The sequence below is a fragment of the Pseudonaja textilis genome, chromosome 2 (genome assembly GCF_049901715.1).
Source record: "Pseudonaja textilis isolate UNSWEBS1 chromosome 2, rPseTex1.2, whole genome shotgun sequence".
NCBI lineage: Eukaryota > Metazoa > Chordata > Lepidosauria > Squamata > Elapidae > Pseudonaja > Pseudonaja textilis.
The window spans coordinates 54,733,539-54,757,160 of record NC_141991.1 but is presented as its reverse complement, the minus strand read 5'-3'; the positions used below and the strand labels follow the sequence as shown (position 1 = coordinate 54,757,160).

The following is a 23,622-nucleotide window of genomic DNA, read 5'->3' as shown; positions in this document are numbered from 1 at the left end:
ACCGTCGGCAAAGCGAAGCGGGCGAGGAGCTCGACGGCCGCCCCGCCGATTTCTCTCTTCAGGATCTCCGCAGAAACGCCGGAGGCGACGAAGGGCGACCCTAAGCGGTGAAAGGGCCTGTCCGTGCCTGGCAGGCTCCACCTCTTGGGCGACGTAGAGGCAAAAGGGGGCTGGCCCAGAGAAAAGCATTAGGGAGAAGCCGGCGTCGGCTTTCTGGCCGTGGAGGCGATGCAGCTGAGGCGCTCGTTGCTCTTTTGAGAGCCCTCGGGCAGGAGGGCTGACTGGGTCCCTGGCGAGCCCGCGCAAAGGACGGGCGCTATGCGGGGCCTGCTGCCCCTCCTCTGCCGGCGTCTTCAGAGAGCCCCGGCTGCGGGAGATCCGGGGAGGCTCCGGCTTTGCCACGAGGCTCCGGCTCCCGCAGCTTCCGGAGGGGGCAAAGGCAGCGCCCAGGTAAAGAGAGGCTTGTCCGCTTTTTCTCGCCCCGGGATGCTGAGGGCGGGAGACCGGGAGCGATTTGGGAAGCCCCCTTCTCCCCCGTCGCTCCCTTGAGCCCCGCACGTCCCCGACCCGAGCAAGCCCCGAGAGCGTAAGGTGTACACGGAGCTCTTTCTCTCCGTGCCGGGGTGGCATTTCTTTCAAACGGGAGCAGAAGGAGAAGGGAAGAAAAGCCTGGCGCCATCTGCTTTCGGAAGACCTACGCGGGAAAGCGCTGCTGATTTATTTTATTGGGGGGAGGCTTCGCGCTTTCGTGGGTCTGAATGCCGATTTTGTTTTTTTGAGGGGGTGGGGAAGCAAACACCGAAGGTCTTCCCGGTTAAGAGCACTTTTCTTCTCGTTTTCATTTCACTCTTACTGCCACTTTCCCCACTTCGGAGGAAACTGATCAGCGAAGGAAGGCAGAATTTGTTATTTTCCAGCTGTGGCTTGCTCAGAAAAGAGCTATGCCGGGGCTTTACCCTTTTTTTCAAGCAGCCAGCAATGAGTTTTGGGGACCCGGTTTTTTGTTTTACTCTTTTTGCTCAGGAGCAGCTAGCTATTCGGTTCCTGTCAAATTGGTTCATGGTGATTGCTTCTGCTGCTGTCAATTTTTTGTTTTTGTACTCCTGGGTAGTTGTGAAACTTACATTTCATGAGTTCTTGGGAAGTTGCACGGAACTTGCATGGTCAGATTTGAGTGATCAAGGATTTGTATTCCAAAATATTTGCTGTACATTCTCTGTTCATTTTAAGCTGGGTTATCTTGTTTGAAACAATTCAGACAGAGAAGAGTTTGTTTTAAATGATAAAGATTGCTGATGGTTTCTTAATCACCCTGGTTTTCAAACATGTGCTTTTTTAAAGTCATCCCTGAGTTAACCAAACATAGGAATTCTGTATTGTTTGCTAGTTGGAGAACACCTTTAGGCTAGGAGTTATATATAACGCACCTTTCAAATTTAAGCAGAGTTATTTGGGCTCAAGTAACCTGTCTGAACTAGTAGTGCTCCTTTTGTAATCATCATCACTACTGCTGTAGTTCCTTAAGCGAGGAACTGGGTTCCTCCACATAGGTGGGGGAAAGAGTACATGAATTAGTATTACCTTTATGTTTAGAGGATTATATTCAGAGTTAACAATGTGCTATATATTAAGATTCATAAACTAGCATTAATCTTTGTATTCATATATGAGAAGGAGTTAGATGAGAACAATCAGTCAATAAATGTTTTCTGCAAAAACTAGAATAAAGACAAATTTAGAAGAATGTGCAGAATGTGGAAATCATTTAAACCCTTTTAGAGGCAGTGGTCATTGGAAACACGTTTTAACCTCTCCGTAACAAAATAACATGCTGCACCGCTGTTTCTACTCTCAGTATATAGGAACAGTGCAGGTTGCATATGGTGCTCCTTTGAGTCACATGATGGGGGGATTAGAATGAACAGTAGGCAGCATTAGAAGCTGCTGCCCTAGTGCTTCTATAGGGAAACACTATTTTTTTTCTGTGGCCCTGATCCTCCCCATTTTTAATGTTCTTTTTGTTTTGCCAACTTCACTACCACATTTGGTATCATTCTGTCTTTATGGAGTTATCCTGCTGATGATCAGAGAGGATCCTGGTTCCTTTACATATCTTTTCCTGGGTTATTTTGATTCCAGGGATGTTTATGTTTCTTTAGAGAAAGTCAGCGTACATGAAAAATGCAGTAATGTTTGAAATAAGACACTATTCTCATGTTGAAAGGCAAGCACAAATAACAGCAAATCAACTTGGGCTGCAACTTTGATATTAATGAAGATGATGGGTTGCAATATTGTAAAAGGCATGAACTTTCAGCTTTTTTCAGAAACATTGTTTGAATTATTAGTCATAATAAGGTTCAGGCTCAAGGTTGACTTAGCCTTCCACCCTCCTAAGGTTAGTAACATGGGGACCCAGATTGTTGGGGGCAATATGTGAGACTGTAAACCACTTAGAGAGCACTGTAAAGCATTGTGAAGTGGTATATAAGTCTAAGTGCTATTGCTATATGAGGTGGCTATATGGTTTGCTTTTGCAATGGGTTTATTTTGCAAAAGCCATTTGTTTATTCAGTTTGTTTTCATGTACAAAGAGTAATCCCAAAGGTAAAATGTGGGTTGTGTTTATACTTGCAGCCATGTACAAATCTCAACCATCACTACTAGCACATTCAAGCTGACTACTTAAAAATTAGATTGCTGGACTTGTTATATTCTTTGATTTTCCTTTTTGATTTTACTTATTTTAGCAATATGTTTCTATCTTTCAAAAGATCAAAATTGTGCAGGGAATTTTTTTTTTCTGATGCACTTTACAGAAGTTGGACTTTGAAGAAACAGGATAGGAAGTGTACAGTACTGACACTTTTCAAATTTGGTGTTGGAGAAAAACTGAGAATACCAAGAAATAGATCATCAAACAAATCAAAACAGAGATGGCACAAATGAGCAGACTGAAATGATCATACTATGGACACATGTTAAGACCTACTTATCTGGAGAAATCAGTAATGCTGGGAAAGGTGGAAAGAAAGAGCAGAAGGTGATGGATTCATTGATAGCAGTAATAGGTGTGTCATTGAAAGCCTGAAGAACAGGTTGGGGGCATATTCTCCTGGAGATAATCTATCTACAATACCTGGTTTTGCTACCATCTTGATACATAATCAATTCTACTTTTCAAACTACTGTTTATTTTTTTCCCCATCAGTGCTATAGCAAATGGAATGCAGACATTATGCCAACAGTTTCTTTCTGGTTTCTGGGCAAAGCCAAACTAAAATGACTAATATGTTATTACAATCTCCATACACCTTGGGGGCAAATATGTAGTGCAATTATGTAGTAATTGGGCATATAAGTGCCAATATCTAACTTGGCATAAATTTTTAATTCTCTAAACTACTTAAATATCTAATCATGTAAAAATACTGTTGTAAATACAGTAGGAAGACTCAGCTTTTATATGTAAATACAGATAATGTACACTGGAAACTATAATTTTAATTATACTCTTGACAATGTGCCTGTATGCATGGAGAGTTTTCTAATTGTTTATTATTTGTGAACTACACTGGGAAAAAATCTAATATGATTCTTATTTTAGCTATGCCATAAGCTTCCAGTTGGAATATTTGAATTATACATTCATGTTTTCTAAAACATATGTAGCAATAGCACTTAGACTTGTGTACCATTTCACAATGCTTTTACAGCCCTATCTAAACGGTTTACAGAGTCAACACATTGTCCCCAAAAATCTGGGTTCTCATTTTACAGACTTCAGAAGGATGGACGGTTGAGTCAACCTTGAGCCTGGTGAGATTTGAACTGTCAAATTGTAGGCAGCCAGCCAGCAGTCAGCAAAAGTAGCTGCAGTACTGCACTCTGACCATTGTGCCACCATGGCTCGTGTATTTTCAGATGTTTTAAATGTTTTTATTTTTCTCTGAATTAATATATTTCTTTTAAGTAAAGTAAGAGTTATGTAAGTTAAAACAAGCGAAAACGTTAATATAATCCAATCCCTAATAAGACTTACTGTGTAGAAATAATGGTTTAACAAATATATCTGAGTCAAAAATGTAAGAAGTGAGTTTGGTTTTTCCAGTTGCTAAAATTCCTCTCTACATGATCCCTTTTTCTAATCTAGTTATTTAGTTAATATCTTATGTCTCATGACAGACAAATAATCTTGGATGGATAGTTGGAAATAACATTAACTTTCTCAATATGAAAAAATTATTTACTTTTCTTGTCAAGTTATATTAGATTAATATAGATAAAATTGTGCTTTCCAAATCTGACATGTCTATACCCTATTGCCTCTACAAGTTTGCTGTCTGAAGCTCAGAAAAACTTAATGACCTTGGCACTTTACATTTTATAGCCTTGCATTCATTGTCATTGTATAGATACCCAACAAAGGAATGTGGGAATTACAGTATAATATTTTTATGAAAAAAATCCCAAAAGTCCATCTTGACATGCTGCTTATGAACCAAGTTTTTTTTTAAGTTTCAGTGCCACACTTAATTTGTAATATTAATAATAATTTGTAATATGGCAATGTGTTGATGATCTTGGCGTGAATATAAAATGTACAAGTGCCAAAATGAGTTTCCTGGAATAGTAGAACTAAAATCCTAATTCTGTTATAAACGTCAGCTTTGGAAGCCATATTGAGATCAGATGCTCCCACGCTGCCACATCTGAACCTGGGAAAGTGGGAGGGGGGAATTTATTGGACAAAATAACATGCTTTTTCTGATTCAAGGTCAGGTTGTGTTACACATAACTGAGAGGAAGTCTTAACTTGGGACGGATGGTGATTGGGCCATGTGATGTGATGATGGGTGCAGAGGATGGAGTTTGTAGTTTTACTTTTTGTAAGGAAGCCTGGAACTTTCAGATTCAGGTTTCCACAGTTGTGCCAGTTACTATGCAAATAAAAAGGAACTTTTGAGAAGATGTTTGTCTCAGAGTTATTGGGTGGAATGGAGGGTTGCTGGAACACTGACAATAAAGTTCACTATATAGCCTTGAGCCGAGCAAAGTCCTTAGTTGTAAAAACCCTTACAGAGTTGAGATAATACTAGCCACTTCTAGCAAATTCACATGATTGTTGTGAACGTATGGTGAAAGGGAGGAGAAACTATGTATTTATATGAAGTTGCTTGAAGCAAAGAAGAGTAACCCTCTGTACATGCATTTTATGAATTTAAGCTACATGATGTCTGGTTGATAAGATTTTTCTTTCTGTTGTTTCTCTCTTCCATTTCAGCTAGGTATACAACCTACCTTTGGCATTCTGTTTGATATTGATGGAGTATTGGTACGAGGAAGGACCCCAATTCCTGCTGCCCGAAAAGCCTTTCAAAAACTACTTAATTCTCAGGGACAACTTTTGGTGCCTGTAGTATTTGTTACTAATGCAGGAAACTGTCTGTGTCAGAAGAAAGCAGACCAGCTGTCCCATCTTCTTGAAGTTCCAGTAAGTAACTTTATCCCATCTATTGGAATGCTTGTCATTTTCTTCCTTCTCTACAGTACATGAATTGGAATTGTCATATATTTATCTACAGCTTAGAATTTTGTCTTCAACTGATAGAGGCAGCTTCTTAAGCTTCATTACAAATCTTGCCGTTTTTAAATTAAAATAGTTTTACATTTTACATTTTCTTTTGGAAGCCATTTAGGGAATGAGGCTTCCAAAGCACCACAAGAGTGGCCTACATTCTCTCAAGCCTTCTTCGAAGCCTTATTCTCCAAATCATGCCATTTGGGGAATGAAGCTTCTGAAGCATCATGATAATGAAATGTCAGCTTGGAGAATGGTACAAGGCGGCTTTGGTAAGAAGACCTGGCGCAGCCAGCATCTATGCCACATAGGCTGGATATGCCTGTCATCAGCTGGAGAAAAACAACAAAAGTAGGGTGTGGTGTAGCAGGTCCTGTCGAGCACATGGTAGCAGAGGGAATTGGGTCTTCATGGAATGGTGCTGACATGTTAGGGCCTGATTTGGGGTTTTAGGTGGCAGAGAGCTGACATTGCTGAAGACTTCAGGACTCACCTTTGGCCACAGCACTGCTGCCACTCTACTCCTGTGCAGGGTGGCCGAAAGGGCATAGACCAGGAGGATTGAGACAAGTGGGGTAATCGCAGCACCCCTGTGTTCATAAGTGTGGACAGGATGCCAAGTATCTGAATTTGGAGCACGTGGCTGCAAGGGTGGTGCAATAGTTATAACTTTTGGCATGGGTTGAAAATCCATTTTTTTCAGCACCAGTATAATTTCAGTCACTGAACAAATGGTCATAATTCAAATGCTAAAACAGATTATCCACTTTTTCTCTCTCTTAGATTTCCAAAGACCAAGTTATGATGTCCCATAGTCCTTTGCGAATGTTCAGGCGTTACCATGACAAATGTGTTCTTGTATCAGGACAAGGCCCACTCCTTGACATTGCTAAGCAGTATCCTTGGAAATGCTGGGTTTATTCTGCATTTTGGGCCGAAGATGCATGATAGGGGAATGTGCTAGAGTTAAGCATGTGGTGTGTATTTTTTTTTCCCCAAGATTCAAAGATACATTTTGTAGAGAAAGCAGAAAATGTCTCCTATCAACTCCATGAATTTAGGAAAGCTCAAATGGGATGACACAGAATGCAAAAAAAAAAAAAAAGACAAACTAAGAAGGGGAAGGAGATCTCCTTTACCTCCTGACTCCTTGAATCAATTCCACTAATTCAAAATTCCTCTTTCTTTGAGAAGAGTTAAAGATTTTCAAAGCAAAGTTCCTAGAAATCAGTTTGAAGCCATTTATTAGGAACTCACATAAATGTTTCAGACTGGAATGTACCGTAAAATTATAATGAGTTAATAAGAAACTTGTTCTTGGACATTGTTGTACTTCTGAATAAAAATTAGCTTTCATAAGAATCCTAAACGTAAAGGTCTGAGTGAACCAATGAACAAAGATTGTGTTTATCTCTCTCCTGTATTGTATATATTCTCCTGGAGGATATGGAAACATTTCCTGTACTTAGAATATGTCTGTCACTGCCATTTAAAATGTATTATTTGTTTGGGGAATGCAAAACAAATACGCCTTTCATGAAAACATAGATGCATTGCTATCCATAACCAATATGTCATTAGTCTTGGATTTTGTCGGCCTATTACAATTGACAGGTTGCGAGAAACCTATCCCTTATTGGACATGGTGGATCATGACAGAAGACCTAAAGTTTTGGTAAGTGTACTGTACTTTACTGCTTTTTTTCTTCAATAACTCCTTTCACATTTTTTACATTGTAATTACAGTAGTCTATTGGGCTGCTTATCATGTAAATCAGGGGTCCCCAACCCCCGGCCCGTGGATCAGATCAGACCATGGCTTGTTAGGAACTGGGCTGCCCTGGCAGGCAAGCAAGCTAAGCTTCATCTGCTTGAGCAGGATCTGGATCTGTGCGAAACCATTCCCCCAAATCCGTGAAAAAATTGTCTTCCACAAAACCAGCCCTGGTGCTAGAAAGGTTGGGGACTGCTGATGTAAACAATGTTCTTTCCAAGGATTAATAAGGCTTATGTTGATTCTTTTTGGTCTCGTGGCTAAGGCACCAGGTTAGAAAGCAGTAGATCATGAGTTGCAAGACCTCCTTAGCCATGATAGCCAGCTGAGTACTTTTGGCTAGTCACATACCAAACCACCTCACAGAGTGGTTGTTATGGTGTGAAAATAGGAGAAGTGAGCTGTGTTGAATATGTTTACCACCTTATTTCTAAAAAATGTAATTAATAAAAAGTCAATAAAATTTTATAGAAAAGTTATTCCTAAAAAATAAACCCAAACAGATTCAAACCTAGAGGATTCCAAAATTTTGGAACTGGATATAATGAGCGTCACATGAACAATTGTGATGACCAGGCATGAAATATTGGGAGTATCACTTCCTCTATCTTTGGACCTCACCATTCTACAAATCAAAGGAAGTAATATATTGCCTGGCAAAGCTGTTTCAGTCCCTTCTCTTCTAATAAACCCCTTTGTCCCTCTGACCCAGCACTCCATTCCAAGGCTGCTTCCACTCTTACCTAGATGGTGCCAGTTCCTATTCCTTCCCTATTCCTACTTAGTAGCAGAGCAATAAGCAGAGCAATAGGTGAGCTGGATGATAGGAGAAACAGGAACACAAAATGGACAATACCACATGACTGTGATTCAGACTTCTTTATCTGTTCCCAACCAAACCAGAAATGCTTGAAACTCTTTAACCAGTTTTGAAGATGGGGCTTGAGTCTGACAGAAAAAAATAGTGACCTTTCAAGTGCTTAAATACCTTTCTGAACAGATTTTAGAAAGTGGCAGTATCACTTACCTTTTCTAGACTCAGGAAGTAAATAGTGTCAGTTCAGATTACTAACTGGGTAAAAAATGATTTGGAATTACCAGTAATGTAATCCAGACGAGGAAGTTGAAAAACACCAGGAAGATTTAGCAACAACACTCTTTCCCTGTTAAGAAAACTACCTGGATACATCAATTGTCAATAGTCAAGCTTGACTAAAAGAACTAACTCTACCTAGGCAGATGACTTTTCACACAGTGGTGTGGAGTACAATAAAATAAGTAAATCAATATAAAACTATATTCAATAAAAACAAAACATGCATTAAAATGTGCTGAAGGATATATTTCCAACACTTGTACCCGGAACAGGTGGGAGTTGAAGTTCTACGTTATAAATAAATTAACTCTTTGACATCTTGTTACCAGCTCTCTTTTGTGCCAGTAGCAACATAATGAAAGTATATTTTAATTTGGGTTATAACATAAAGTGGATAAATATTTCCCCATATGCACAAATTAAAAACAGTAATTGTAGTGGTGAAAGTCTGATTGCTCAAGTCTTATTGTTTCCTTGATGCAACATGTACTGCTAATTTGATTGTCAAATATTATGCACTATGTACACAAAGGATGCATTTAAAGTATCTTTCTTGACATCATTTGTAACATTTAAAAGATTGCACTCTTTGTTCTTAGAGTTTCTCAATGTTGACTGATTATTATAGAACAGATTTGATAGCAGCTGACAGAGCAACTGAGGAAATGCTACCAATGACTAATAACACAAAGGCTCAAATATTGTAGTAGGGAAGAGGGTAAAAAGAGCCAGCAGCATTGGACTGATCCAGCTTTGTTCAATTGAATCTCTCCTGACATCTGGAGTTCAGGTCAATGTATAGTTAGCTCTCTAATTAGCTATGCAGGCTTGCTTGTTTTGCAGAAAGGAGTGGTTATGGTTTGTTATTTTGTGATGCAGTTGTTTTGTTCCTTTTCTTTGCTCTTTTACTATATACTGGTAAGCACACTACGAGATAGATGTTGCTGGTATACCATTTTGCAGCAAACACATGTGCAGCTAAAGGAAAGAGAAATCAGAGAAAAACAATTTAATAATAAGAACTTTCAGATGATCACAGCTGGAGAGTCAGAAGAGTGGAGGAAAAAGCCTTGGTGATATGTTGAATTAGGCTTAAGAAGATAAGTGATATGTTAGAGGGGATTCTGTGTTATAAACACAGGAGTCGTTTCTAAAACACATTGGCAATTATATGGACTTCTTTTACAGCAAGATTATGGGATAAAACATTAAAGATCAAGTGTGCAAGTTATATAAATGAGAAGTATCTCATCTCCTTATGTTTGTGATGGCAGCTTTAAAGTTTTTTAGAGGTGCTGGGAATTTAATCCAAACATGGGCTGTGCCCATAAATGTTCAGAGGATTGCTTACTTTGTTTCTTCTTTGTGCTAATAAAGGAAACTTTTTCTTAGTTAATGTAGCTTGTTTTTAATTTGTAGCACTTACCCACAATGGATTTCCCCAAGATTGAAGGTCAGTGTGTCTAGATGTTTATGTTTAATTCTGAAATTTACTCCAAGTAAAATGGGCTGCCTAGTGATAGCTCTGAAAGCATTTTGCTGTTTTTTGCTAGCTGCTGTGATATATCTAAATAAGAAAGTGATAGTCAGCATGTACAATATGTGTCATTTTACAATGGTTGGTTCATTTTTATTTGTTTCTTTTATTTTTCTAGTATCTACATTCTTTATAAATCTACCATTGATGTTAAGCTGTGAAACTTCTAGTTCTTTACCAAACCGCATTCTTACAGTTTTAATTTCATGAGGTTTAAAAACTAATGAAAAAACTAGTAACATGAATTTTCAAGTAGTATTTTCATCATTATTCTATGTTCATTCATTTTACAGAAGTTCTGTTGAGGTTGTAATCATACTCCATTGGCAGTGAATTATCCGTGTTTGCATAAATAATTGATTTCTGTACAGTTTGATTTTTTTCTTGTTTTTTTCTCTATTTCTAAAAAGAAAAAGGACTGAAGTACTTTAAATACAAAGTAATTATTTGCTTTTAAATATCAGTGGACACACCAATGTAATGCTATCCCAGGTGATTTTTGTGATACTTAAAAAAAGATTTTTGCATTTTAAGATGTGCTAATTTTTATGTATTTATTACTAAATTTTAATGGCATGATCACAGCAGCCTTTATGAGCTGATTAAAAATAGGTTCAATGATTAAATGCAACCTGGGCCTGTGGTTTGCCTATTCTTGTTATAGTGTGCATGAAAGATAGAAGGTGGTGTGTTTGTTATTTTGCATTAGGAAATAGCTTATAATCACACACATGTAACACATTGATATTGTGCTTATATTACAGCAGTTATTTTGTTTGGTGAGCCAGTGAGGTGGGAAACCAACTTACAGTTGATAATAGATGTTCTTTTGACAAGTGGCTATCCTGGAAATCCTTATCAACGAACGTATCCACATATTCCTGTATTGGCTTGCAATATGGACTTGATGTGGGCAGCTGAAGCTCAATCCCCAAGGTAAGGCAAAGATACTTGTTGTTCTGAGTATTTTTCTTTAAGTTCTAACATAGATTCTCAGCTACTACCGTAGTCAAAGATCTGTGGTATCATAATTGTTTGATTTGATTTGATAATTGGTGACTGTTCAGTGAATGTAATCAAAGCTTGAATTAATATTTGGGTCAGTGAAAACATCTTTCCTCCCATTTAAAATGCACTTTTTGCTTTGTTGGCCACTTTTGAAAGAACGTAGACATCCATTTTATATGTATAATGTCATATTGGCATGTCCAATGATAACTGATGCTTAGGATACTATCATGCTAAATCCTGGAAGAAGTGGTAAAAGGGAGGTCTTTCATAAGAACAGTAATTTGATGGAAAGGAAGTACTACTTCCAGATGCATTATTAGTATCATTGGAAACACATGAATTCTAGTTTTTAGGTGCAAATATACATAGACTAAAGTTAATTGCTTTATTTATAGTAAACTAGCCAATAACCCGGCGTTGCCCAGGTATTTATTTATCCCAATCCTGTATTAGACAAGAAAATCCTGTAGTCGGGACTCATGCTATTGTACTGTCTGTTGCGCAGCATTGCAATTCTTCTATTCCTCCACAATTGGGAGTGATGAAGCCATGGCAGAAGCCATTTTAAGGCACATACCCCTCCCCAAGGGGTGTTAGGGGTAGTCTTACCGCACACAGTATTTGTTTCCAGAGGGTAAGTCATCTGTATACCAGGTTTGGTTGAAATTGCTTGAGGCGTTCCAGAGTTATGCTGGAACATACATTAAATAAATATAATATTAATTATTAATGAAATTACCAAATTAATTAATTATTATATATAATAAAATAATAATAAAAATAATAAATAAATATAAATATAAAATAACAATAATATAATAAATATGTGATGACCCAGAGTATAACACAAACATAACAAAATCCAAAATGTAAATAAATATCCTTTAATGCCTCCAACTTGGCCCACTGTTCAATAATACTCAGTTGGAGATAAAACGTACTCAGAAATAGTCTTCAAAAAAAAGCAAAACAGTCCGAACTTAATAAGCAGATAGAGGTGAAATAAAAAACCAAACAAACTACAATGATGAAATTTCCACAATGGAACAGGAGAAGTGTTCACCAAATTCAAGGAGATAACATGGCACAGTCTGTTGGAAGGACGCCAACCAAGATAACTTCAGACCAAAATAAAACATGCTTTGTTTCCAGCGTTTGCCAGTAAGCAGATCCAAACTCTTAGGCAGTTGTCACACCTGCAGCCCATAAAAGAGGATCAAGGCCCTCTCCTCCTGAGTAGGCCACGTCTCTCCCTTATCCTCTCCTCCCTGCATGCCTTAGGATGGATAGGGGATGGGCCTGGGTCCTCCTCTGCCTGCTCAACCAGCCTCTGCCCTTCCCCAGCCTCCACCACAACCTCCAGAGCCACATTTCCACTCCCTGTCGGCTGTTCTTCCTCTTCCTCAGAGTTAGTCTCTACCAGGAGCATGACAAACTAATTAAAAATAAATAATATTATATATATAATATATATGTGTACGTATATTAGATAGAATAGAATAGAATAGAATAGAATAGAATAGAATAGAATAGAATAGAACAGAATAGATGGAGATTGATAGATGAATAGCTCGGTTTGTCAATTGAATTGCCAATTAGATTACGGTTGTAGTAGTTGACTGCTAATATATGTAACTTGTGCTTCTGAATTAATGTCTTTCTCTCCTGAAATTAAACTATTATTTTTGTCTGATTCTGATCATAGCATTATTGTTATTTTTTTTGTGGTCCTGCCAAAAGCATAAAGATAATCTCACAGTAAACTTAATTAATTCAGCCTTGTAAATGTTTTGTGGAGGCTATCTTGCCCAGATGGGTTTTTTTCCCACACCATTAAAAATGTTTTGCCATGTTTCTTCAACTTTAAGTGATTGCCAGGAATTATGCAGGCAGAAGAAAAAGTAAGTCAAAGCAATCTTGCCTTATAATTCACAGAGGAGAAGCTAAGGATTTGGATAAATAGTATATATAAAATTCTTCCTTTTGATGTAATAAGTTGTTTTTATCCTACCAGCAACTTAACTTTATTGACCAAATTTTATTTCTGTGTTTCAGGTTTGGGCATGGAACATTTATGGTTTGTTTGGAAAATATTTATAAGAAGATCACTGGCAAAGAATTGAAATATGAAGCATTGATGGGGAAGCCTAGTGAAGTGACTTATCACTATGCAGAGTACCTCATTAGGACTCAAGCATCTGCAAAGCAGTGGAAGAGCCCTATTCAAACGTTGTATGCCATTGGGTAGGAGATTTCTTTTCTTCCCTCTCATTTGCTATCTGGAAAAAAAAGTTAAATTTCAGGCAAGCTACTGTTAAATGCAGGTAGACAATTGAAAAGAGTAGTTAGATAGCCCCCTGAAAACGTGTTCATCCCTAAACTAATTGCTTTGCAGGTTGTCAATTCACTCTTGCTCTTTGAGACAGAAAGTCAATAACAAAATCTGCCCCACACTTCTACATATCACTACCCAATCTGCCATTTGAAACCCTCTTTTAAGATCTCAAGCTGCCTCTAGCAAAGATATAACTTGCTCGTGTGTGCTTAAGTACTACAGTCATGTTTTCTTAATGGATTGATTGGTCTCCAGCACCAACTAAGGTTGTCTTGTAGTTCATGGATATCATGCTTGAGATTTCAGTTCAAACACTACAGATTTCACTATGGAAGAGCTATATGCGAAAACATTTGAATAATTGGTTACTCATCTAATTGTACAATTTCAGCTAAGCTTCAAATTGATTTTGAAAATAATTCCATTGCAATATAATCCTGCCTATTGTAAGCTGAGATTATTTAGCATGAAATGCCATTGCATGGCTGCCAATAAAAAGGCAGCCTAAGAGTGCTAAAATGATCCAGCAGCTTCCTTTAACTTCAGTTTCTCTATCCCAGCTTACTGGGAATTTGGAGAGCTATAATAATTGCAGCATGATGAGTTAAAGAAGCTTGCCCTGTGCCTTATCCTGCTTGTGCATTTCAGATTTTATTCATGCTTGCGAGAAACAGTTTTAAAAAACCTTTTCAATTGAAAGTTAACATTCTGAGAAGTCAGATTTTTTAATTTAGTTGTCATCTGTATGTTTTAGCAGTCTTGAGTGTGTCAACTTGACATTGGGATATGCATGAAATGGTTGCACTGTGAGAACACTTGTGAGGCTGTAACATGCTCATCTTCAAAGTAACGTTTTCTGCTTTCATTGAACTATAGTTTCTGTTATTCCCCCATTGAGGAAATTGGAAGATGAGCTCAAAGACATTCCACTGACAACAGTTTAGAAAAGGTTCACACCTGCAATCTTAAAAAAAATTATTATTTTAAATACTTAAAATAATACAGGCAATTCTCAGTTAACTATCACTCGTTCAGCAACTATTCAAAGTTAAGCCCGTATAAGTGACGGGCTTATAACCAGTCTTCATTGTTCTGGCCATCACAGCACCCCCAGTCACATGATTGCTATTATAATGTTTGGCAACCAGCTCACACATATGACAGTTGCAGCATATAAGTCATGTGACTACAGTAATCTGATCACCATTTGCAATCTTCCCTATTAGCTTCCCACAAGTAAAGTCATTGAGAAGCTGACACGGAAAGGCACAAATTGCTCCTTTAAGTCAATTCTGCCACTTTTCTCCCGAGGAGCCTGCTATATCAAGAGCCATGGTGGTACAGTGGTTAGAATGCAGTACTGCAGACTACTTCTGCTGACTGCCGGCTGACTGCAATTTGGCAGTTCGAATCTCACCAGCTCAAGGTTGACTCAGCCTTCCATCCTTCCGAGTGGATAAAATGACCCAGATTGTTGGGGGTAATATACTGACTCTGTAAACTGCTTAGAGACCTGTAAACCAATGTGAAGCGGTATACAAGTCTAAGTGCTATTGCTATTACTACAGAGCTCTCATAGCACATGCCCACCTGCAGCACCCCCCACCCACAGTCCCAATTATTACCATTATCCAATGACTATCTGTACTGTTTAAATATTCCCACAAAGGGAACTTTAACACATGAAGAGGGGATGGCACATTATGCAGAGAGTAGTCTATGTCTCATTCCAAGCAGCAGCGGTTAGACAAATGACTGAAATTGAAAATAAAATGAACTCTGCTCCCTAATTTAATAAAATGAACTCTGATGCCCTAATAATTATACATATAGCTCCTATATTTTGGTTTTGATGGAATTTTCCTGGGTTTCTAGGGACAACCTGATGACAGATATTTATGGTGCTAATCTTTACAACCGCTACCTTGAAGAGAAGATCTCAAGAAGAAGTTCTAAGGCTCATGTCCAGGCCAAAGCGCTGGGGGGCACAAGATCTGCCACCGTTTCTCAGGAAGAGGAGCTTGAGAATTCTTGGGAAAATGAACTTGCATCAGCTACTGCCACAAGATGTACATCTGTTCTTGTTTGCACCGGAGTTTATAACCCTCATACAGAGGTGCCTTCTGATACAAGGGAGAACATCACTGAGACTGTCTTTCATGGGCACAGAGATTTCAGATTTGATCCTGCTTTAGTAGAACCAAAACACATAGTGTCAGATGTTGAAGCTGCTGTTGATCTTATATTTCAACTGGAAACCTTTGTACCACATGAAAACTGCAGGACTTCCTAATGACTTTGTGATGCTGTTCCTTCCTTTTCCTTCTGAAACACTAAGAGGGGTACTTAATATCAAACAGTCTTTAACATACCAATGTTTTTATGTAACATTTCTAGGACATTTCTAAAAAAAAAACCAAAACAGAACAGTACATCCCATATATTTCTTTTCTGTGCGATTTATTTTAAAGACCAAAACTGTTATGAATTGTACTTTTTAATACATTTTCTTCTACATATTGACTTCACTCCTAATTCAGAGATCAATCCAGATTTGATTTTTTTTTAAACAAATTTTATTAATTTTTTAAAGGCAAACAAAACATAAGACATAAAAGCATAAAACCTCCTTTCTAAAAGTTACTTATAGGTTTTAACAAGGCAAATAAAACATTATTTTATACAGCATAGTTCCACATTATCACATTTCCATTTAAGCACATATATATCTTTTCCAAATTTCTGATAATTTTTCCCTTCACTTTTATTCAATTATATTTCTTTCTATCAAGGTTTTATTAATTCTCAATCAAATATAAACACACAAAATGCAAAATATAAAACATAAAACTTCTGACAAACAAAACATAAAACATAGAAACATAAAACCTCCTTTCTAAAAGCTGCTTATAGATTTTAACAAAGCAAATAGAACATTATTTTGTACAGCATAGTTCCAAATTATCACATTTCCATTTAAACACATATATATCTTTTCCGAATTTCTCATTGTTTCTCCCTTCACTTTTATTCAATTATATTTCTTTCTATCAAGGTTTTATTAATTCTCAATCAAACATAAACACACAAAATACAAAACATAAAACAAGACATAGAAACATAAAACCTCCTTTCTGAAGGCTACTTGTAGATTTTGACAAAACAAATAAGACATTCTTTTATACAACATAATTCCAAGTTATCATTAGTACACATCTTTTCCAAATTTTTCATTGTTTCTCCCTTTAGTTTTATTCCTCCAAGGTTTTATTAATTCTCAATCAAACATAGCTAACCAAAACACAAAACATAAAACTTATTTTTGGAAAGTGGCTTAACCCCGGGTTACATCTTTTTTTACAGACCTAAATCAAATTCATGCTCACCTTATATACCATTCTTATCTTATTTACCATTCTATATTTTCTATATAATTTCTCCCTTCTTTTCACTCTCTTAATTATATTTTGTTTATTTCATCTTATTTTAAAATTATACTTGTATCTTTTGTCCGTTCTTTTCCAATTATCTATTTATCTCTTCTCTTTAACAGAAAATTTCCCCTGTAATCACTTTTAAAGTGTGACGCCTTTCTATCTTTCCCCTAAATTGACACTTAAAATAATACATAATTTCCATTCTGATTCTGCTTAGTACATTCTACATTCTACATTTTGCATTTTAAAATAAAAGAATAATAAATTTATAATATAGTTAAATATATAATTTCCATTCTAATTCTAATTCTGCTTAATACATTATTTTAAAATAAGAAAATGAAATGGTAAATTTATAATAACATTAAGACAATAACAAATTAAACTATAACTAAGCATTAATCATTTTACACATTCTCTTTAATATTTTATTGAATATTGAAATCTATCATTATTAAAGATTTTAATATTTTAATATTTTATTAAATCTTATAATATTCCAGTACACTATTTCAAATGCAAATACTAAAATACTATCTAGGTACTCTTGCAGAATCTTTCTTTAATTATGCTTTACCCTTTATCTCTGAAAAAGATCTGCTTTTTGGCATCTTGTTTCAAGCCTTTGTGACTTTTTTTCCCTTTTTCCCTCCCTTTCTTCTCCTGTCTGGCCTTTTTGCCCGCCCCCTCTCCTAACCTCCATCTTTTTAACTTCCCCTCTCTGTTGTATTTCTCTTTTCTGTTGCTTTCTAACATTGTACATTTTTTTCACCTTATTTTTCTCTTTCTTGGTTGTTTTGTTAAATCTTAAATTCTCAATTTTCCTTCCCCTCTTCCTATTTTCTTTCTTAGTTGAACTTTTTTGTCCATTAAAGATGGCTTCTTCCTCTTCTTCTTCTCCTTTTTCCCCATGTAGTTGCTGATAGGTAGAAATCGCCATTTCTAAAAAGTGGAAGACAGCTCCCAAAGAATCCTTGCCTTCTTGTTCTCCTTCCTTTAATTTTTCATATTCCATTTTTAATTCATCCACAGATAGTGCCATTGTAAAGCTTTTTCTTCTTCTTCTTTTTTTTAAGAACAATCCAAATGTTTTTAATCTTAAAGTAATTTCCAAGTGTTCCAAAGTTATCAAACAATCCAAACAGACACAAAATATTTCCTCTTCTTCTCTTTGCACTTTCTCCTCCTGGGGCAAAATCCCAAAATATATTTTAAAGCCTTATTACAGTTAATTTCTGGTCTTGTAATCTTCAAGGCATCTCCTCCAACAAATTCTTAAAGATTTTTTAGTCCTCTCCCTTCCCACTTATAACAAAGAGCTTATTTTTACCTTCTGTAAAGAAGCAGGTTTTTCAATGTCTGTTTGCTATCTCCGTAAGGAAGGGGAGTGAACTTTCCCTTCAGCATTTTCATCTGCTGCTTTGATCCTCTTTTGGAAACAAATGTATCAATCAAAGAGTCATATTTCCAGGGTGTTTATCTTAATTTCCCGGTTCAGCCAAAAAACTTTCTCTTTCTAATTCTTCCTCCTGCACAAATCTTGTCCGGTTGAAGATCTCTTTGTGGCTACCATTACTGACAGCCGCTCCACCGCCTCAGGAAAAAGGAGTCTTGCCGGCTGGGGAAAGGGGTTGCGATGTCCCCAGACCCCTGTCCGGATCTCCTCTATCTTCCGCTGCCTCTCCAGGGTAGCGACAACCCCCAAATCCAATTGGATCGGGGGTACTTCAGCAGTGAGCACAGCAGAGACCTGCAGAATCGCAGATTCCTGCTGCCGCCGAAGCCTTGCAACTGGAAGTATTCCTTTTCCTTCTGAAAAACTAAGAGGGGTACTTAATATCAAACAGTCTTTAACATACCAATGTTTTTATGTAACATTTCTAGGACATTTCTAAAAAAAACCCCAAAACAGAACAGTACATCCCATATATTTCTTTTCTGTGCCGATTTATTTTAAAGACCAAAACTGTTATGAATTGTACTTTTTAATAAATTTTCTTCTACATATTGACTTCACTCCTAATTCAGAGATCAATCCAGATTTGATCATTAATGTCAAACATTAGGTGCATTTGGCAGTCAAAATTGTAAAACACGCACGCTATTAAATTCCATACATTGCACTTAATTCCCAAGGAATTAAAATGTTCCCATCTATAGTATCCAACTTTTTCTTTATCCCATTACCTTCCCTTGGATCAATGCTCTGAATGAACCACAAAAGCTGCATGTTGATGCTTTTCTTTTGTATTCAATTTGAGATTGAATGAGAGAATTCATAAGTGAACAGAAGGGCTTTGCCGAGGTAGGTATATGCAGAATCCATTAAAATGAATGGGATTTGCAGGACAGCAAATACTATTTTGCTCAAATCCCACTTTGAATAAGCTGCCTAAAGTTGTTTCTGTCAGACTTTGCCCTTTGGGTTTTATTATTAATCATTCTGGTGTTTTTGCTGCACTGAACAACAGAATTTAGTAGTTCCTTGCGCTTTTAGTTTTAACTTGAAACTCTGCAAGGGCAATCAGGTAGTGATAAGATAATGTTTTATCTTCCTTTTGCTACTAAATGTTACATGTTTAATTTTTAAGAACTATGTATTCATAAATGTAAACTAAATTTTATGTCTTATTTTATGAAACGTTGTTAACTGCAGCAGTCTGCCCAGTAAAATATTCTTGGGACAATTAAAGTCCCTTTTTTATCTTGTTTAGTTTTTGTTATGAATCTGTGGCAAGAAACTTTATCAAAACTTTGATAGTGCAAGCAGGTATTGTCTTTTCACCCAAACATTTTTATATGTGTCACTCTTAATACTCTTAATATAGGAAAGCCTGCTAATCCCTTTTCTGCATTTTTTTTCTTCTGCACATTTTCCATTAGCATGGCCTCAGTCCCTATAATTTCTTAGCTTCCACACTTCAAATGTTTATATTTTGCTGTTAAAATGGCCTTTGTCCACTTATTAAATATGAAGAGCAAACACAGAACTAATTCAATATTTTTTGTTACAGCAGTCATTTTCTCTTTCATGCAAATCTTTATTTACTGAATATTATCAGTATTTAATTAATTTATACATTGCTTTGCATAGCAAGGAATATAACTTTTTCAGCAATTCCCTACTGAAGATTTGTGTTTTGCTAAAAACACAGATACAAAGAATTTCATTTGGACTTCATGTTTCTCCTCTTCACACATTTATCTAATCTATTTCAGACATTCCCCCAATTTTCTGGGGATTTTAAGGCATAAATGGAGCTGTTTGTATGCTTTTCAGATTAGTTTCTTTTCTTTTTTCTTTCCTTTGTCAAAGCTTCAGGTCCTTTTTGTTTCCCTTGAGTAAGACTTAGCTTTAAAAAAAAGAATCCTGCTTTCCATGCTGGCATAGTTTTCCTGACCTACAGCATGTACACTATCTGAGTTTGCAGTATGGAAAATACTCAGGCATTCTGGGGAAACTGTACTTTCAATTTTTCTATTAACCTTTCTTAACCCCTTTTCATTAAAAACAAAATGGGGAAATGCTTATACAGATGTCTAAATTTTTCAAAATCTTGTTAAAAAATAAAAAAAAATCAATGTTTTAATTGGCAGTTGAAATTACTACTACTCGACAGCCTCCATATGAGCAACCTTATGAAAGGTATTATGTTCTCCCAAAAAGCAACCAGGTCTGTTGCAGACTACTGCCACAAACTATTGCATTAACCAGTAGCATGTTCACATGACTACAAGGAAAAGATTATCTAATCACTTGGTCAATCATTACTGTTCTGATGATTAAACTTTACAAAACTCTGAGTCTATGGAGTCCTAGACTAAATAAAGCTATCGGACAAAAATTGATCTGAATATACTTCATTCCAGTTCAACACTCACCTCTTAAATGCAATCTGTTTTACCTAACTATATCTGTAGAGTTAGATATAGAGTTCTGGGAGTTAGATAACTCCCAGAATTTTCAGAAATTGGCATGCTGATTTGGAAGATCTGGGAGTTGGAAATAGTGGTACACAGAAGAGACAGGGATGGTGCGTCTTGTGTGTGGGAATACAGAACTAACCAAGTGGAGAACCTGATGGTATCGGATATCAACGAAGTAAGACTGGTGGTTTCTGGCAATAAAAAAAGACTACATTTAAAAAAAAACTGGATGCGTACAAACCTTGATGGACACAGGGCTAAGAAATAAGAACTGTGAGCAATCACAGACTATATACATAACAGTACATCTAGAGGGAATAGAAAAGCTTTGGGCCTTCAGAACTTCTGAGATCAAATAAGATTGATGAGGGATGATGATGATGATATGATGATGATGATGATGATGATAATGACCAAAAAAGGAAGAGAAGGAAATGCAACCTGAATGTAGCTGAGTTTGCTACCTTCCTGTATTTGTTAGTTGGCACTTGACTACCACGTACCTGGATAATCAAGCGCCTAGAAATAACTGGAATAAGCAGTCATATCAGAGGCTTTATGCAAAGGTCAATGGAACAATGAAAGACACACTTGCTGGCTAGTCTGGAAGAAGTTAACATCAAGAGAGGAATCTTTCAAGGAGACTTTCATTACTACTGTTTGTCATTAATCACAAACAAGTCATTGGTCACAACCCCAGCTCTGTGAGCATCATATTTAGGATTATGGTTGGAAACTAATCAAAGAGAGAAGCAACCTAGAATTAAGGAGAAACTTCTTAACAGTGAGGACAATTAACCAGTGGAACAGCTTGCCTTCAGAAATCGTGGACACTCCATCACTGGAGAATTTTAAGAAGATACCAGAAGTCACTTATCTGAAATAGTACAGGTTCTCCTGCTTGAGCAAGGGGCTGGACTAGAAGCCCTCCAAGGTTCCCTCCAGCTCTATTCTATAATTCTAAACTTGCAAGCATGATTTCATCATTATTTGCATCCTTTCCAGGAAAACGGTGACAAGTATGGCAAAACTTTGTACAGGTTGTTGAAGGCCATAGTGTCTTATAGTCATGGTAAATAAAGGTAAAGGTTCTCCTCGCAATATATGCTAGTTGTTTCCAGCTCTATTAAGTTTCCCTATTTTTCTACTTGCATTTTTACATGCTTTCGAACTGCTAGGTTGGCAGAAGCTCGGACAAGTAACGGGAGCTCACTAGGTTAGGTGGGGCTAGGGATTGAAACCACCAAACTGCCAACCTTTCTGATCGAAAAGCTCAGCATCTTAGCCACTGAGCCACCACGTCCTTATAGTCACCATAGCAATGTGGAATTCATACAATTGTCACTAAATATTAAGGGCTCAGTGGCTGAAGAGGCCCACTGCCAGCAAGCTACTTTAGCATGTGAGAGATCAGATTTATCGTTATAAGCATTGGTTGAATGCTTGGACTTTTTAAAAACAATGCTTTTATATTAGAATCTTGCTTTTAGTGTGCATTAGTTTATTACATTAATTGATTGATTAAGGGCCGTCAGGATGGTGTTGATCATTAGAGGTCAATACTGGTAGATTCTTTATAGAATGATCTGTCTTCACCTCAGCCTTTTGGACTTCTCTGTTGGGTACTCATTGCTCTCATAATTGAATCCATCCTTCTTGCTCTAGTCCTCTTCACTCCATTCTTCCAACCATTGTAGATTTCTCAAGGAACTGGGTTTCCACATAGTGTAAACTGAACCCAGCTGCAAATAGTTGTCAAGAACAGTACACAGCAATTGTCAGTCAGCTCCAGTGTTCTAAGGCTTGAGATTTAGCTACCGCTATAAAAAGCAATTGACCCACAATGTCAGATGCATGAAGTACAAATATTTAAGATTAGAGACATCGGCCCCATCCTTCTGAGCTCCTGAAAGCTTTTCTGGTTGCATTACTGAATTTAAAGTTGTGACTGTTGAAAACTGGCAGCAATTTTCCAGTATAAGAAAGGACATGTACCAAGACAGCATATTATAAATTGTAGAATAGTTTTGATTATATGCCATCCAGTTGGTATCGATTCTTAGTGACCACATTAAATAGATTTTCTCCAGGGGAGAATTTCGCTCCAGTCTGATTCTTCCAGTCTTTCAACTGTGCATTGATTTCTGTTATAATTGAATCCAGCCACCTTGTTGCTGCCATCCCTTTTCTTTTCTTTGTTATAGACTCCTGCAGAAAGCTATGTTTTTGCACAATATGTTGAGGTAAGTTCTCTGGGTCAGTGGTCGCCAACCAGTGGGTCGGGGACCACTGGTGGTCCATGAGAAAAATTTGGTGCTCCGCAAAATGTCATCCCCAAAGCAATTAATCCAGGCCGCGCGGGTACACAAGGCTGCACCTCCCACATGGGCTGCATTGTGAACAGCACGAGGTAGTGAGGGGTGAGGAGAAAGGGCAGAGGTGGGGAACTTGCCCCACTCTCCCCACACGCCTGGCCTGGCCACCGGGCTACTTCTTTCCGCTTCTTTCTTCTTCTGCTTTTGGCTGCACACAAGGAAAGCAGCAAAAGTCTTACTTTCTCTCCCCCAAACTCCACCAGGAGAGAAAGACTTCTGCTGCTTCTGCTGCTTTCCTTGCATGAAGCCAAAAGTCTCTCTCTTTTTCCCTCCCCCTGAGAATGGAGCTGAAGATGGTATCCTGTGATCCCAAAGAATGATCGATCGGTAGGAAAACGGGGTGGGGAATTTTCCTGCAGACTTTTTCAGGGGATTTTCCCAGGGTCTCTGGTCCGCGGGGTTTAAAATTATGAGTTTGGTGCTCCCTGAGGTCCAATACATTGGCAACCCCTGCTCTGGGTTGATCGGTTTGACAAGCCATTTATTTTCTTGGCTATGCATGGGATGGTCAGGAGTCTTTTTGAGTACCAAAGCTCAAAAATGTTAATA

General features: G+C 37.4%; 1 protein-coding gene across 5 annotated transcripts; it reads left to right on the top strand.

Annotated features, from left to right (window-relative positions):
• The first annotated feature begins 171 nt into the window (after positions 1-171).
• LOC113452671 (haloacid dehalogenase-like hydrolase domain-containing 5) lies at positions 172-15,627 on the top strand. Of its 5 annotated transcripts, none has more exons than XM_026724149.2 (8): positions 172-450; positions 5,285-5,494; positions 6,365-6,477; positions 7,196-7,256; positions 9,871-9,904; positions 10,753-10,924; positions 13,055-13,243; positions 15,210-15,627. In XM_026724149.2, the coding sequence occupies exons 1-8, from the start codon at positions 319-321 to the stop codon at positions 15,625-15,627; spliced, it is 1,329 nt and encodes a 442-aa protein (XP_026579934.1). In that variant the 5' UTR covers positions 172-318. The 5 variants fall into 5 exon arrangements, with proteins under 5 accessions (XP_026579934.1, XP_026579927.1, XP_026579921.1 ...); XM_026724142.2 differs by having other exon boundaries at positions 7,163-7,256; positions 10,756-10,924; XM_026724136.2 differs by having other exon boundaries at positions 7,163-7,256.
• The last annotated feature ends 7,995 nt before the right edge of the window (positions 15,628-23,622 follow it).

What these genes read in the sequence shown, in the direction of transcription:
- LOC113452671 (XM_026724136.2), top strand. Translation starts at nt 319, where the DNA reads ATGCGGGGCCTGCTGCCCCTCCTCTGCCGGCGTCTTCAGAGAGCCCCG. An exon ending in CCCATCTTCTTGAAGTTCCA is followed by an intron (nt 5,495 to 6,364) that starts GTAAGTAACTTT and finishes TCTCTCTCTTAG; the next exon opens with ATTTCCAAAGACCAAGTTAT. An exon ending in CAAACGTTGTATGCCATTGG is followed by an intron (nt 13,244 to 15,209) that starts GTAGGAGATTTC and finishes CTGGGTTTCTAG; the next exon opens with GGACAACCTGATGACAGATA.